The 17,757-nt window shown below is 41.8% G+C and overlaps 1 protein-coding gene across 18 annotated transcripts in view; it reads left to right on the forward strand.

The window, feature by feature from the left end:
• The window catches only part of SIPA1L1 (signal induced proliferation associated 1 like 1), a 497,889-nt gene that overhangs the window by 442,691 nt on the left and 37,441 nt on the right, over positions 1 to 17,757 (forward strand). For 16 of the 18 annotated variants that reach the window (XM_027111671.1, XM_027111670.1, XM_027111665.1 and 13 more), the window contains 4 exons: positions 2,046 to 2,170; positions 4,495 to 4,557; positions 4,995 to 5,113; positions 8,115 to 8,557. In XM_027111671.1, the coding sequence (XP_026967472.1) occupies positions 2,046 to 2,170; positions 4,495 to 4,557; positions 4,995 to 5,113; positions 8,115 to 8,557 (750 nt within the window). The remainder of the gene's footprint in view (positions 1 to 2,045; positions 2,171 to 4,494; positions 4,558 to 4,994; positions 5,114 to 8,114; positions 8,558 to 17,757) is intronic. The other 2 variants (XM_027111667.1, XM_027111666.1) reach the window with 1 other exon arrangement.

Genomic DNA, 17,757 nt, shown 5'->3' on the forward strand with positions numbered 1-17,757 from the left:
TCTTTAAAAACAGACAGCCAAAAAAGCATTTGACTTTAAATTCAGAAGTTTAAAAAGTTGTCTTTGGTTTCCACTGCTACCAAAAAGTAAAAGCAAGATTCCGATCCACTTCTTACTTTGATCTCTGTGGCTTTTTTTTTTTTTTTTTTTTTTTTGCGGTACGCACGCCTCTCACTGTTGTGGCCTCTCCCGTTGTAGAGCACAGGCTCCGGACGCGCAGGCTCAGCGGCCATGGCTCACGGGCCCAGCCGCTCCGCAGCATGTGGGATCTTCCCGGACCAGGGCACGAACCCGTGTCCCCTGCATCGGCAGGCGGACTCTCAACCACTGTGGCTTAATCTAGCTAGTCTTAATCTAGTTAGTGCATATAACTAAATAACTAAATAGGATATTTAATAAATCTATTAAATTATTAAATTTAATTAATCTATTTAATAACTAGATACTTAACTAAATAGGATAACTAAATAGAATAGGATCATAGGACCAGTTTGAGGATATTCATTCTCCTAACCTAAACAAGGACCCCACCTAGGGAGGAAGTGGCAGAGATCATAATTAGTGAATCCTTTGTTTTCAATGAGCCCTTTCACTGAAGTTTTCATAAATCAAGGTTTTTGTTTGTTTTTAATAAAGGAGGTAACTTTGTTTAGTGAGGCGTAGGAGTCAAGTTTGTAAATGACAGTCATTTGTGCAAAAAGTAATGAGGGAGATGTTGTAGTAGGAGTTTTACTAAAATATTTTATAGTTTCCCTGCTTTCCAAATGCTTTTATTTAGATGTTTCTCCCTGGATCCATATAAGAGTTGCCGCGATTCTGGGTGTAGAAGCTGAACTTGGCTCCCAGCCTTCCTCCTCCTAATCTGCTCTTTCCAATGCACAGCACCGCTTGGTAGTTCTGCCCACACATTTATCAATTTGTAGCAAAGAAGACACCTGTCACATGCATCAGTTAATTCAGGCCCTTTTGTGTTTTATTGTGTAGATTACTCATACATTCATTAGTAACCACACTCAGATTTGTAAATTTCCACATGAATCTTTGAATTTTATACTCTGGCCCTTTTTCCTGGGCTCAGTCAGTATTTGCTTTGCTGATGTTACTAATCAAGGCATATGCTTCAATTAAGCCTATGTTATATTATTAGTCTACACAGGGAAAATTAAAATGGGCTCATTAAATAGCTAAACATTCTTTCCAGGAATAGACATTTGCCTTTATATATGCCAGTTTACCTGTTTCCAAATTGCCTTCCTAAAGGCGATTTAAAATTTATACATTTTGGGGCTTCCCTGGTGGCGCAGTGGTTGAGAGTCCGCCTGCCGAGGCAGGGGACACGGGTTCGTGCCCTGGTCCAGGAAGATCCCACATGCTGCGGAGCGGCTGGGCCCCGTGAGCCAGGGCCGCTGAGCCTGCACGTCCGGAGCCTGTGCTCCGCAGCGGGAGAGGCCATAGCAGTGAGAGGCCCGCGTACCGGCCAGAAAACAAAACAAACAAAAAAATTTATACATTTTGGAAGTGGTCCCTATGTAATGTAAATGATAGTGATCTTTGTTTTTCAGACCTTAAGAGTAAGTGCTCAGAAAATACTTGTTCCAAGAATGAGTGCCTTAGTGATTTAGCAGATAACCAAGTTAAGAGAAACCCCTGGAATGTGCCAATTGGACGACACAAACGGAACGCTAGGATGGTGACATTTTTCTTTTGGGTGCGAATGACAGTCTGAGCTTAGCTACTCAAGGGCCAGAAGATTTTTGGTTTCTCACTGCATATATCAGGTTGGCTCGGTCCTAATGGCCCCTGCCCTTGTTCACAGTTTACATACTTAGCATACATACCTTTCTGAACAGAGGGGTGTATACTGACCATAACATCCACAGTTCCAGCATCCATGTACACATGCACAAGGATGAGGACGCAAGTACAGAAATGTAAGCAAAACTAGTAGTACCTGTCGTTAGAGTTTAGTTCATTACTCCCAGGACTACCTTCCCTTATGGGTAAGGTCCCTGATGTTATCTTTGCCTTTGGGGAAATCACCACAGGTTTGGAATAAGCCGCAGATCCCCAGCCTCCATCGACAGGCAGAACACCCAGTCAGACATTGGTGGCAGCGGGAAATCCACACCCAGCTGGCAAAGAAGTGAGGATAGCATTGCCGACCAGATGGGTAAGTAACCAGTTCCTACAAAAAGCAAGTTGCTTTTATACTAAGGTGACATTGGTTACCTTTGGATGATGTCATCAAGGCATTCTGTTCTATAATACAGCCCTGGGTCATAAATGGGAATGAGCATTAAGTCTCAGTTAGCTTATGTATAAGTGAAAGCAGCAATTAAGACCTGAGAAAAAAGTCAAGGAATTCTGAGTAACCCCGACTTTAAAGACAGAAAGGATATAGGAATTATTTTCAGCACCAAGGTTAAAATGCCAGAGTACCAGGCCACATGTGTCCTAAGTATCTCCCTCCCCCCTTGTTTGTTTGTTTATTTATTTGTTTGTTTTTGCCCAGTATAAGTGCCCTGGGAGATTAGTTAGTATTCTTAATGTTGAGTTAAAAAAAAATTTTTAAACTATGTGCAGAGAAGGAAAGAAATATAATTGTTCTTTAGTCACTTCTGTAGCTTGGTGAGAACGTCTTTCCTCCCTTTATATACTTTTTCCCCTGGCTCTGCTATTAAGCTGTCAGCTAAGGAAATGTCTTAGGATAAAACAGCTGGAAGGGAAAGATTTGCATGAGTGAGCCTTCCTTTGGGTTTCTGGCACATCGCCCTTCCCTCTCTCTCTAAGCAGTTCTACAAGATACCAAAACACTAGTTGATACAATAAAATTTTGCCATGAGAAAGATTAAGTTTCAACACAGTAGCACCAGGGATTAAGTATCAACACAATTGGTACATCAGGGACTTGAATCTGGACTGTTAGGGTTTTTTCCCTTTATCTTATCTCTAGTAGCTTTCCCATCAGAGTACCATAAAAAGAAGTAAATTTCAGGGCTGAAAAAAGATCTGCGTGTAAGGCAAAGACCGCATCATTTTATCTTCTCTGCAAATGCATCGTTTTGTTCTGTTTTAACGACTGTGCCCATGTTCCATGCCTGGGAAGGACATCCTCAGTGCAGAGGTTGGAGCCAGGTTGGGGCTCCCAGCTGCTCAATGGGGAGTCAACAGAAAAAACAACCCAAGAACATGGAAGGGAGTGGAGATGCATTCAGCTAAGACAGGAGTTGAGGAAGAGAAACGAAATTCTTAGGTTCTGAAGATAGGCTTTGTTCCATCACTTCAGTGAGATGTGCCTCGTTACTGAAGCCGTCTGTCATTCCCTACTCTCATCCCAACTCCCACCCCGCCACCGAAAACCTGAGCATATTCTGATCCACTGTTCTGCTCTTGACAGAATGTTTCAAATCCTGTGTGTTTTGATACTGTTGAGAGGGTAGCGCCATGTGAACAGGATCCCTTCTTCCATATGACTTTGGCAGCTTTTTCGGGCTCCTAGTTGCAGCCTTTGAACAAAGCTGCCCTCGAGCCCTTGTGCACTGTTCAGGGTCCCTCTTCCCACTCATGTGAAGTCATGCGGGGAATGAAGCAGTATCTTGGGACTTGAAAGGGTCATTACAAGGTTTGTCCTAGACCCGTCTTCATTCTTTCACATAAGCCCTTCTCTAGTCTTTTTTTCCTTGCATCCACTTTATAGTTTAGTGGCATCCACGTTGCACAGATGAATCTGAAATGAATATCGGTGAACCTTTTTAACACATTCATTCATCCTTTTGGTGAGGTATACCTTTTTTTAAAAAATAAGATACCCCTAGAGCCTGCCAGAGAAGCCTTTTTTTTTTTTTTTAACGAAGGCCTTTCTCCATCCAGAATCTAAGCCTTCAAAGAAAATGTTCAAATAAATTTTTATAACTTTTGATATTCCAGCATTCCAGAAGGATAACCCAGCCCTTTCTGCCTGGCATTTCAGAAAGAATCTGGGGCTTTGCTGGTATAAGCCATGCTAGGAAGGAATGAAAACAAGTAATTGTTATGTTCTCATTCCTCAATACACTGTATTGAGTGTATAAAGGGCTGACCTTCCTACACTCAATTTGTAAGAACACAATTTTCTAATGACCTTCAGGTCACTGGTTGAAAATGTCAAGCAGATTCTTACTTGTTAGCCAGACCCCACCTGTCTCTGTCCATCAGTGTGTGATAAACTGATGCCCAGGGGAGATGTGGAGCTTAGCTTGCTTAATTGGCTCACTTATCTCAGTGCAGTTTGTTTTTCTGCCTCTCCGCTTTTGGATACGGTTGAGAGTCAAAGAGTACACCGCCCAGTCCTGTACATGTTAGGAATGGTGTTGCAGAAATGCAGAATTGTTGCCGTGAGCTCTTAGGTGTGTTACCTTTCACCTTTTGAACCCCATCCTGAATGCCAGTGGAGTCCAAAAGGAAGCAATTGTTTTAAGTAAACTAGTTGCTGTGTGTCTTTTCTGTTGTGCTTAGCTTACAGTTATAGAGGACCTCAGGATTTCAATTCTTTTGTCCTCGAGCAGCATGAATATACAGGTAAAATATTTCCAAAGTGTCATGGTAAGTAACACGTGATTGCATCCATGCCTGTCTAGGTAATGTAGACCAAGCGAGGTTAGCCACACTTTGCAATGAATGAATTTCATAAATTTAATCCATATATTTGAGACTTTCCCCCCAAACCGAAAGCTGATTCCTAACTTTGCCGCATTGTTCATGGCCTCTGGTTTGGTGGTACTTGGCTATGCTAATGTGTATGATGTGACACACTGTCACCAGCTGCAAGCTTTATCCATCAGCCACTTAGTTTTTGACATGCTGTCTATTGTGTAAACTTTCAACAAGCTTCTTGCTGAAATTCCGAGTTTGCTGGCCAGTGAACTGAGAGGTGCAATGGCAAGCCGTCTTCGTTTGTCAACCTGTGCCAGTATCTGTTTAGTGCCTGCACCAGAATGTCCTGTTCTGTATTCCAGAGCCAACGTGCCACCTCCCAGCAGTATCAAAGGTACTGCCAGCTTTCCGAGAGAGCCCTGGTGGGAGATTAATGCGTCAGGATCCGGTGGTTCATTTGTCTCCAAACAAACAAGGGCACGTAAGTTCACTGTAAAATAATAAAAATGATAGATCCCTAGCCATGTACCTTTCTTGCAAGGTGAAAATGGTACCGGTCTGCTCTCTCTTTCTTCCCCAATGTCAGAGAGGAAGTCGTCCTAGTAGAAGGTGGACGTTGGCTGCCACAGCCCTGGAATTTCTACTGCCAATGGCCTTAAGCTTGCTTTGAGATAAATTGAAATTCCTCATTGGTATGCACCTGAAGATTTGGATAGAAGGCCATGTGATCCAATCACAAACAGTCCTAATGTCTGGAATAGAATGTGCTAGATATAGATTTTATTTGCCAGTTGCCAGCATGAGGTATGTATGGCTGGAGCACCGATCAAGGAGACAGACAGCTTCCTGACAAGCCCCCCTACTGCTTCTCTTATCTTCCAGGGCTACATACATTTTTGTCCCATTACCATAGTTATAAACAGTTCCTTATCACTTACAGGTGGAATTGGAAAGAAGAGGCTATCGTTTCCTCCCTCTTTAAATTCAGTTGACTTCCTTGGTCTGTCTCTTCACTGGAATGTGTACTTATATTTATGTCATTCTATAGGATGAGGAGATACTGTATTTCATATTCACTAATTTATAAGATACTCAGAACTTTAATGAGAGGGCTCAGTTTTTTTTCAGTGAAATGAGTATTGAAGCTTAAAGAGAGCACAACACGTTCATGAGCGTGCTAGGCTGTGGGAGAGAGAGTTACTGATGAAATGTGACGCTGTCACAGTTCCACTTGTAAGTGCTAGATTACCCGAGGCCACCTGTCAATTTCCCCTCCTTAACAATTTTTATATGGAATACATGGTCAAATAATACTTTGGAAAGATTGGGTTAGATAAAATACATTGTTAAAGTTAATTTCACCTGTTTCTTCTTTTTAAAATTTGGCTAGAACACTTCAAATTCCAGATGTGGTTCGAGTTTTATCTCCATATACATCTGTCCTGTACGTTACACACTCAGCATATCCGAATGCAGACCAGTCACGATGAAAATGCCCAGTAGCCACGCGTGGCCGGGACTAGCAAATTCTACAGCCCAGGTCCAGCGCTAAAGAGGAAATAGGAAAAATAAATGATGGCCTTATAATGCAGAAGTTGTTATTGAGAAAAACTAGAGTAGCACCAGTAAAATAACTGGGATTGATCCTTTTTCAAGGGGAGGAGGTCTTTCACTTTGAAGTGAGACAAGATGGTCCTCCTGTGGCCCTCTCCCCACAGCTGGTAAAGACACACACACAAGTCTTTTCTCTCCTTTTCTCTCCATCTCCACCAAGTTTCTGAACTTCTGACCGCCCTCTCACTTAAATATTATTTTACTCAGGTATCTTTTGAAATTGTATTTCTTTGGTTAGCCATAAAATGTTCTTTCTAAGCAACTGAGCCACTGTGCAACAGGGGTTCTGCCCACATTTTTTAAATTGAGAGATGACTCATATACCACATATTCACATATCATAACGTTCCCACATTTAAAGTGTACCGTTTAGTGGCGTTTAGTACGGTCACAGAGTTTCGCAACCAGCACCACGATCTGACTCCAGAACATTTTCATCACCCCAGGAAGAAACCTGTATCCTTAGGGAGTCACCCCACCTCTCCCATCCCCTCCAAGCCCTCGACAACTGCGAATCTACTTTCTATCTCTATAGATGTGCCTACTTGACATTTCATCACATATGAATGGAATCATACAACATGTGGCCTTTTGTGTCTGACTTTTTTCACATAGCCTGTTTTCAAGGTTCATCCATGTTGTAGCATGTATTAGTACTTCATGTCTTTTTATGGCTGAATAATTGTGTGGATGTACCACATTTTTTTAATCCATTGATCAGCTGATGGACATGTGGATTGTTTCTACTTTTTGGCTATTATGAATAATGCTGCTATAAAATTCATGTAGAAGTTTTTGTGTAAACATGGGTTTTCATTTCTCTTGAGTAGGATTGCAACGGTTTTTCCACAGCAACTGCCGCATTTTACATTCATACCAACAATGCCCACCATCTTTATTGTCTGCTTTTCTTATTAGAGCCATCCTAGTGCGTGTGAAGTGTTATTTCATTGTGGTTTTGATTTGCATTTCCCTAATGACTAATGGTATTGAGCATCCTTTCATGTGCTTGTTGGCCATTTGTATATCTTCTTTGGAGAAATGACTATTCAAATCCCTTGCCCATTTTTTTATTGGGTTATGTGAAACACAAAGGTTTTTAATTTTGATGAAGTCCAGTTTATCTTTTTTTCTTATCATTTTTGTGCTTTTGGTGTCATATCTAAGAAACCATTGCATAATCCAAGGTCATGAAGATGTATACCTATGTTTTCCTCTAAGAGTTTTATAGTTTTAGCCCTTACACTTAGGTCTTTGACTTTTTGAGTTTTCTTTTCTATGTGGTAAGGACCCGGCTTCATTCTGTTTTGCATGTGGGTATCTAGTTCCCCTAACACTGTTTGTTAAAAAGATTACTTTACCCCATTGAATTCTCTTGGCACCTCTGTGTAAGTTTACCTCTAAGCACTCCTTAGAAAGCTGTCTCCTAAATAGATACTATATGGGGAAAGAAAGGATGTCTTTAAGAGAAAGTCTTATATTCTGCCTTCTATTTACTATGATCAATAGGGTCTTTCTAATTATAAGCCCTTTGGAAGTATCACTTTCTATTTTAAGATTAAGATATTAAAGACTTTAATGACAGTTTAGGTGGTTTTTTTTTCCTGGCTAAAATTCTCTCAATACTTTAGCATAAGCCAAATAATGAAAAATGGATTCTAAAAACTAAGTTTCCAGCACTGTCCGCCATGGAATCTTCTGAGTAGGTTTTTCCAGATACCTCCTGCCTTATTTTTGTGTTCACAGGAGCTTTTGTGTCTTGAGAACCCCCTATTTAGACACATTTCACAGGGTCATTCCCCCGTTATTTTCTCCCTGCTGTTCAAGAAGCCAAGCCTGTAGTTAAGGAAAGCCTGCTTCCCTTGCAGTCTGAGAGCCACTACTCAAGCCACTCCAGCAGCAATACCCTCTCCAGCAACGCATCAAGCGCCCCCAGCGACGAGAAGTGGTATGACGGGGACCGCACCGAGTCCGAGCTGAACAGCTACAACTACTTGCAAGGCACCTCCGCAGACAGCGGCATTGACACCACTTCCTACGGCCCTAGCCACGGCAGCACGGCCTCCCTGGGGGCGGCCACGTCGTCACCACGCTCGGGGCCGGGCAAGGAGAAAGTGGCCCCCCTGTGGCACAGTTCCAGTGAAGTCATCTCCATGGCAGATCGGACTTTAGATTCAGAGAGCCACGGCATGGACCGGAAAACCGAGTCCTCCCTGAGCTTGGACATCCATGCCAAGAGCCAGGCCGGCTCAAACCCTCTGACCAGGGAGAACAGCACGTTCAGTATCAATGACGCTGCTTCCCACACCAGGTAACTGCCCCTCCCTGCTGCCCCTCCCGCTCCTGGCCTCCCTGCGGCCAGTTTCCGGCCTCATCCCACTTCCCTTTGCTCAAGAGTGTATAAAGAAAGGGTTTTTTTTTTATTTTGGTTTGTTTTTTTTGCACAGTGACAGTTATTTTTATATATTTAATGCCTTTTATTTACCACCCAAATCCTTTATTCCTGCCATCCTAGTGTATTATTTTAAACTGTGGGAAAGGTTTGCAGATTTGTTCTTCATAGCTGTATTTGATTTTATACAAACGTTCCTAGCTGCATACCAGCATGAGAGAAGAATTTTGTCATGTGGCTTCCAGCTAGTGATAGAGAATATAGAATGGGACAGTCTTTGGAAGACATTAAAAGAAAATCTTGACCATATTTTTAAAAGGAAGGGGTCTTTTCCAAGACTATCATGGCATCATTTATGATGCTGAACGCATCTTTCACACTGCCTCTCTATCAGAGAACATCGCTTACCCAGTGTTCGCAGTTTGTTTTCAGTAATTGGCTCCTGGCAGTCACGTGTTGGGGGGACGTGTCCAACAGGAAAGTGTAGATAAAATTAGACACAGCCCGTCTACCTTTCAGAAGAGAAAAGTACACATTCCCCCGTATCCTTGGAGATCGCGGTGATAGGCAAAGTAAATACTATTTTTCATTTCCTCTTTTGGATTTGAGCCTACAATCCAAAGTATAAGATCCTTTCTTTTAGGGAGGAAACATTCCATCACTCTCTTTTGGGGCCTGTTGATCTCTGTGGTGGTTTCTCCTTTTACCTTTTATTGTTGTCAGTTGTTGATCAACTTGTATGATAGCATCCAACCTTGCTGTCTTCTAGGCTTCTTTTACTATCATGCCCTCAAGAAAAGTAGCAGAGAAGTTGAGTTTCGTTTTACTTTCCAAACGGGAATCCAGGCACATAATCTGTCAGTAAACCCCAGATAATCTTAATGAGAGAGGACATCCTTGACTTAATTTGGATTTAACTTGATAAGTTAAATATTCACTTCTCCCATTGTCTGTATTGTTACTGATAAGATTCGCAAGCTTCCCATTGTGTTTCCGGAGTTTTATCTCTGTTTACCACCACCACACTGCAGTAATACACTACCAAACGTAAAATAGTTAGCTAGTGGGAAGCAGCCGCATAGCACAGGGAGATCAGCTCAGTGCTTTGTGACCACCTAGAGGGGTGGGATAGGGAGGGTGGGAGGGAGGGAGACGCAAGAGGGAAGAGATATGAAAACATATGTATATGTATAACTGATTCACTTTGTTATAAAACAGAAACTAACACACCATTGTAAAGCAATTATACTCCAATAAAGATGTTAAAAAAAAAAAAAGTGATGGCCACAGGTCTGGAAACCGCATGGCCTCCAAGCTGAAAGGCAACTGGGAAAGTCATCTCAGGATTCTTGGGTACCATGCATCCAGTTACCTTTCCATAATTCAGAAAATAGATTGTTTGGTTCAAGTGGAATAAGGAAGTGTTTGGAAGACAGAAAGCCAGGCGTCAAATACCGTAATAATAAATATAGACGTAGAATCACTTGACGCAGAGTTGTGCCGCTGGCTTGCTGTTTCTGGCACACCCACCATCTCATTAAGTATGGCCTGTGCATTGACCCAGAACAGTAGTTCCTCTGTGGTTTTCAGGTTTACCTTGACTCCTAGATTTGGTTTTCCGTTCTTCATTTTGAAAGGAGAATGTCTTTTTCGAAATGATACTCCATCTGGGGATGTATCTCTGGTTTCATTTGATGGCAGAAGAAAGTCAGTCATAGAAGTCTTGTCTCAAATGGCATCACCACGGAGTAAAGTTGAAAAGAGCCGGGCCTCTGAAACCAAAGCACAAAACGTGGGCTGTGCCATCCCACAAATCTACCAAATCCCAGGGGATGTACAAAGTACCCTCTGAAAAGTCAGCACCTGGGCTTGCATTATCTGAATATGCTGACTGAGGCTGCCTGAAGGTCTTAAAGGATTATCCACATTTTCTGCTTCCAACTGACCATGCAGAAATCATTTAAATCATCATTTAGAAATAACTCTTCTGTTGAAAATCAAAGTTGCTAAGGAAGAATGTGGCCTTTCAGGGAGGATGGCCAGGCTTCCCACCCACTGATAGGTTTTGTCACATTCATTCGTGACTCTGGTAACGGGGATGCTTTGTGACTTCAATCTGTTGATCTTGGCAGAGTGAGCTGGATAATCAGAGCTTTAGCAGACTTCCTTTTCTGGAGGAAAGGGGGACTTAGCCACCAAATGCACATTGCTAGAGAAACTAAAATCACTGCAAATTAGAGCGTTTGTGTCCTCGGAAGACAGGAACAGCAATTAATGTGGAGATCTCTTGACAGTGCGTAAAAGAGCTTGTACCTGGGACTTGGTGACAAAGTCTAAATTACAGTGATTAAGTTCCACTGCGTGTTTCTGCCTGGGCTGTGTTCCTCCTCCCTCTGTCCTCCAGTCTCCCTGTTGATGATTGTGCAGGTTTTTTTGTGGCCCCCCATGAGAATTGCTTAATGTAGGTTGGTAGTTATATAGGGTTGTTATATTCGGATGTCATTAAGAGGAACCATACACATTGAAAGCTTTCTACAATTAAAAAGTCTATTAATTGCTCTAAAGTGTTATTTCCTAGAATGTATTTTCTATGAAGCTTGGGAATTTAGGGAGAGATTTTTTTAAAAAAATTTTTTTTTTGGGTAATGGCTGTTTCACTTTCAGGTGTTAAACCACTCAAAAAAATGATCTGTGGTGAACATAGGAGAGGTGAAGATAGTTCCAATTTTAGTATACTGTTACCAGCTGGGTTCATTTTTGTCTTAGAGTTCTGGCCTCGGACGTAGGCCGTGTGTCCGTTTGTGTGGTGACCAAAGACTTCCTTAGCTTACAGAACTCTAGTCCTGCTGACCAGGGGCCATTGCTAATGACAGAACTAGATTCAAGATCACATATTATAAAGCTAAAGGGAATTCCCTGGTGGTCCAGTGGTTAAGACTCCACACTTCCACTGCATGGGGCATGGGTTGCACCCCTGGTTGGGGAACTAAGGTCCCGCATGCCACGCAGTGCTGCCAAAACATAAAAAAATGAAAAGCAAACAGCCCACCTCAGGCTTGCACGTATACATCTTGTCTGTAACATCCTGACCTGACCTGTTCAAATGTCCAGACTAATGCACCCACTCGTTACCAGCCGTTCTGCTGCTGCGTCTTGCTTCCTGTAGGCCCCCTCAGAGCTCTGGTGCCAATTAGTACCCACTTATGTGATCACATACACACTTTCACTACCCTCCAGTACAAAAGAACTTCTCATCCAATGTGTTCATCTGAAGCACCTGTGCGTAGTGCACTGCTGTGAGCATAACAGAGAGGCGCTCAATACACCAGCATTATAGGTGTTCAGTACATTTTGATGAACAAATAGGAATCATTTCTTCCTTTCTGTTCCTACTTTGTGCCTGATGACTCAAGGTCCCTACTAATAAACCAGTTTGAAAATAGCATAAATCCTTAACTCCTGACTGCTCTGGAAAAAAGCTTACTGTATAGACCTGTCAATATTTGCACAGAGCTCTAGTGCTTTTATATACAAGTGTATGTGTAAGAGTGTACCTAAAGTCCTTGTATGGCATGAGTTTTTAGTTGTCACTTCTATATAAGATTTCTTAATCTGCAGAATATAACGGGGAGAGACTTTACAACAGCTTATCTACAAATATCAATCAATATCTGGGTATAAGCTGGTCAGTGTCTGACATTCACTAGAGGGCATGATTAAAGGCCAGGAAAAATGCCTGCCCACAGATGTTAGTACAGTTCAGTTTCATGAATGTGCTTTTTCTGGTTGACCTAATAGTTAACTGTTCATGCCAGAAAAGCTGTACGTTTCTTGAGAGTAGGGGTGAAGAAGGACTTCTTATATTCAGTTTACATGGAACAGTAAGGAATGCCTCAGGCTACTCTAGTGTACTGACTGTGTATGAGTGTGTGTGTGTGTGTGTGTGTGTGTGTGTGTGTCTGTTAGAGCTTGTGAGTTTAAATTTTGTTCTCTACCCTCTTTGGCACCCTGGGTGAAAAATAGGCCTTGCTTCTTTGTTTAGAAATTATTCTGTTGTCTTTATCTGTAATGTTTCCCTCTTAAATCTCTTCTGCCTGGGATTTTTTAAAATTGCTAATGATTAATTACCTCTCTTCTACATTTTTTTCTTAGGGTGAGACTGTTATTTTTCTGTGTTTTATGGACTAAGACTTTAAAGTGAGGCCTCTACAGTCCCCCAGGACTTCTCTCCAGCATGTGGTTGGCTCCACTCGTCATATGTTTATGAATTGTTTTCACTGGTAACTTTTGCTTTGTGGTCCCGACAGCGTGAACATCCAGGGTTCTACTTTATTTTGCTTTTACACATCAGGACTCCAGGTGATCTGGCCTAAGCTCTCTTGCCCCATTTCCATTTCTTCCAGCTGATGAAAGTGGGTGATGATTTTAGCCAGAACTTCGGTGATGTTCAACTTACCTCAAAGAATGAATAAATACGACGACTATGGTTGAAATTTCAACATTGAGAAAATGAGAGCTCTGTCAAGCCCCAGATGTCAGATTTCTTGATGCAGAGGCCACTGACAAAAAGTTTCTCATTACTTGGTTCTGTGAAGCAACTAAAGCATTCATCCAGTCCATATAGAAAGCCCAAATTCTCCAAATGCCATTAAATCGAAGACCAACAGGAATTCTGCAAGGACAGAGTCTCTATTCTTTGCCATATTTAAACCATCCTACTATACTACTAGGGTGAGAATTTATCCAATTGCTAAAAGAAAAGAATAATCTCAAGAAGAGAGAGATTCCATAATCTTTCTGAGTAATCTCAGTACTTAAGTCCCCTCCCTCTTCAAAATTTTGTCCTGTATCTACCTATCTGGAATTCCTCTAGCTGCAGCTTAAATCTGTGATTAAGAGAGAGAATAGTTTTTCTGAGCTGAGTCTTTTCTAAAGACTGAAGAAGATTTTTGAAGTCTAAGATTATGAAATTTGTAGGTACCAGCAAGTGGTGATGTTAAAATAATTTAACTATATATACATGTGTGTGTGTGTGTGTGTGTGTGTGTGTGGTGACAGCCCTTCACCTCCAGGCAAGTTGAGAGAGAAATGTAGGGAGAATAGATTTGGATCCTGAAATCCAGGTTCAAGTCTCAGCTCTGTTGTGGACCAGCCATGTGGCCTCTGGCCAGTCCGGCCATCTCGCCGAGCTTGTTCCTTATCTGTAACTTAATAATACCTAGTCCCCTTACTAAATGGTTGTTTTTATATGTTTGTTGAGAATAAAAAAAAATGTTATCAAAGGTATTGCAAACTGTAACTGTCCTTTTTCTGTCATTTCCTTTTATAAGCACTCCATCACTCAGTGTAGTTATCTAGCTACTTTTCCTTTGACAAACATGCATCTCCCAAGAAACTTTGCTTCTCGAGTTTCCTGCTTTGTTTTCTTTATCCTTTTTAGATGCCACATCTGGACGTGACACTTTTCTCAGCTATGCCTAATAGAATGATAATATTCGTAGTTATCCTGTTAGCTCCCTGTTAACTCACTCAGCATTGCAGACTTGTTCAGCTTGAGGTCTACCGTGACCCCTGAGGTCTCTTCTGCTGGCTAGGCCTAGCCACTCATTCCCCTATGCTTTATGCATTCGTGTGCCCTTGTACTTACTAAATATCTCCCTCTTATAGATGAACAGTCTTCTTTACTGCAGTCACTTGGATATCCCCTTTGCCAGCTTCATCATTCCTGCCTCACTTCTTTTTCCCCCAGTCCTTTAGAATTAGTATCTTCTGAAGCTCTTCTAAATTGTAGAGCCAGTATTGGACATAACTGGCTAGTGCTGAACACAGAGTCGTCCTTAATCATTATCCTCCGCATTATCTGTCACCCGAAGGCTTATTTGTTATCTGTGCACCTAATCACAGGAAACCCATCAGTTCCCCTCCCCTTGGTATCAGGCCAGCATTCAGCCTTCGGGCAGATTTTGCCAGTCATTTGACAAGTGACTAATTGCTGCTCTCCCCCTCCTGAAAATACCATCCCAGCCAGTCTAAAATCCGTCCCTCTGTGTCGTGCCTGAATAGTGGTGACTCCAGGTGTTTCCTTCAGCAGCTCTCGGTGACACGGAGAGTGGCTGGCAGATGTCTTCGGTAGGGGGCGGTAGCCTCATTGATGATGAAGAAATTGCAGAACTGTTTCCCAGGCCCTTATAGCTTCACCACTTGGGGCTTTGACTCTTAACATGCAGGCTGCCCTGTCCTGTGGGGTTCATCCCTTTGCGAGGTCGGCACGCAGGTGTAGCTCCTCCTCTGCAAAGTGGCCCCCGCCATGATTGGCGTCCTTTTTGGAAACTAGTCATCTAGTATCGTCTCCTATAAAGTTTTACCACAGCTGGGAATGTAAGTAACCAGGTTGCAGCACATTTGGTTCATGGTTTCATTTGAGCAACAGGTCAGAATGAGAAGTTTGGATAGATTCAGACTGTCCCAAATTCTCAGATGCCCCGTTGCCTCTTCTCCTCTGTTTATATGACGAATCATGCATATGTGTGTGCCCTCTCTTCCTTTTCAAAATTCATGTCCTGTAAACCCTAGTGTTCAGAGCAGCACTGTTTACCATAGCCAAGACGTGAAGCAACCTAAGTGTCCATTGACAGAGGAATGGGTAGAGAAGATGTATATTACACAATTGGATATTACTCAGCCATAAAAAAGAATGAAGCAACACGGATGGACCTAGAGATTATCATACTAAGTGAAGTAGGTCAGACAAAGACAAATACCATATGATATCACTTATATGTGGAATCTTATAAAATGATACAAGTGAACTTATTTACAAAACAGGAAGAGACTCACAGACAAAGAAAACAATTTTACGGTTACCAAAGGGGAAAGGGTAGGGAGGGATAAATTAGGGGTTTGGGATTAACAGATACACACTACTATATATAAACTAGATAAACAAGAAGGACCTACTGTATAGCACAGGGAACTATATTCAATATCTTGTAATAACCTGTAATGGAAAAGAATCTAAAAAGAGATATATATATATATATATATATATATATATATATATATATATATATATAACTGAATCACTTTGCTGTACACTTGAAACTAACACAACATTGTAAATCAACTCTACTTAGATGAAAAAAATTTTTTTTTAATTCATGTCCTGGAATGACCAAAGGAATCAAAGTTTGGTCCATTTTTACGAAAGGGGAAATGCCCTATACTTCATGTAAGAAAGAAAGCTAGTGTCTCTTCGTGTGGAATCCGGGAACACCCTGATTAAATTCTTAGTGCTTCCAGTTTAGCCATACTCACAGCTAAACTCACTTTTTTCTACAGATAGAAAAGTAGCAGATACTGCACTTGTCATTTCCTAACATATCTATTGCTCGTCTCTTTTTGTTCTGTATTATTGGCTTCTTACACAGTTCCTGGGGAGAGATTTAATTTGCCATGTGTACAACTAAATTGCAGCCTATTGAATTAACATGAAATCTCCAGGATAATGAAACAGCTCAGCCACACAGTTCCCCTTTGAAAGTAGGAAGCTGACAACTTCATTTCAGTCGTTTTGTAATTAAAGCCACTCAGAGATTCTTTGGGGAAGTGTGTATGTGCAGGTCCCTCCAAGTAGTTCAAGGCCAGCAGATGGGTCAGCCTCAAGGAGCCCCACCCTCCTACGCCCCCAACACACACACACACACACACACACACACACACACACACACGCGCGCGCGCGTGCCCCCAACACACACACACACACACACACACCCCTGGGCCGGGGGAGGGCGCCACAGAGGAAGGAGGAGACAACCCATTGTGGAGTGAGAAGAGTTGAGGGGTTAATGCAGTAGTTCTTAAGCTCTAGGGAATGTGAGAGTCCTTTGGGGGTTTGTTAAAATACACATTTCTGGGGCTCTAGGAGATGGGACGTGAGCCAAGGAATCATTATTTACATCAACACTTGCAGGTGACCAAAGTTCATGGCTGCAGAAACACTGCTCTGATGCCGTCCCCTTCTTGATCTTGACTGTGTGAAGCTGGATTTTGATGAAGTCATAACAATACGATAATTCACCTAGATTCGAGCAGTTCTCAATGGATGTGCGCACTTGGGGGAGATTTTTGCCAACATACACAGCTCAGGCACCACCCCAACCCTGTCAAATTAAAATCTCTGGAATTAGGGCCTAGGGATGTGTATTTTTAAAGCTCCCAGGTGATCCTCCTGTGACAATCGAATTAGGGGACAGGTTAACACACTAAAGTGCTCACCTTCGTGCTGTGAGTTGTACACAGTAAAGAAGGAAGAACCACCCATGGATTAGTCATTTGTTTTTGCTTTTACCATGGTTCCCAAATCTAATCAATTGTTAAGTAGGGCTGTCCTTGATTATAACCATTAGTGAACAAAAGTGTGCTGGCATTTCACACCCGGGAGCTAGTGTCAGCTGCCCTGTTCACAGATAAAACCAATAATCAGGGTCTGTGGTCACAGATAAAACCAATAATTGGGGTCATGGATAATTAAGCATTTATCCTTTAAGAATACACTTGTAAACAGAAGCACACTCTGTAGATGTAATTATTTCTTGCAGTAAAAAGAAAGCAACGTCCAGTTTTAAATAGAGTATGAGTAAAATACACTATCTCTGTGCACAACTCTCCCTTGCATTTAAAACAGATGGCTAATTTGTCATTTATTTGACAGTTTCCTTCATCAAATATTGCATGCCTACAATGTCCAGGGACTATTCTAAGCAGGGAGAATATAGTAGTGAACAAAACAGTCAAAAATTGCAGCCCTCATGGAGCTTACATTTAAACTGGGGGAGACAGATGATAAACAAGGTAAAGAAATTAAATACATAGTGTGCTTTGTAAATACTAAAGAGAATCCCTCTGTGCAATAAACACCTTACTGAGAATCTACTGTATTCTGGCATTGTTAAATATACAGAGATATCCCTGCCTTCAAAGAGTTTTATCGTCGAGTACAAAACCTATTAAACGCCTCTCAGGGAAATAATGGTAGTAATTGAATTTACATAGGAAGGAAAGAGCTCCAGAAACTGTATATGCCGTATACTTTACTCTTGCCTTTGATGTTTCTAAGCCTT

The sequence above is a fragment of the Aethalodelphis obliquidens genome, unplaced genomic scaffold (assembly GCF_003676395.1).
Source record: "Aethalodelphis obliquidens isolate GAN/ISIS:26980383/991018 unplaced genomic scaffold, ASM367639v1 scaffold10, whole genome shotgun sequence".
Lineage (NCBI taxonomy): Eukaryota > Metazoa > Chordata > Mammalia > Artiodactyla > Delphinidae > Aethalodelphis > Aethalodelphis obliquidens.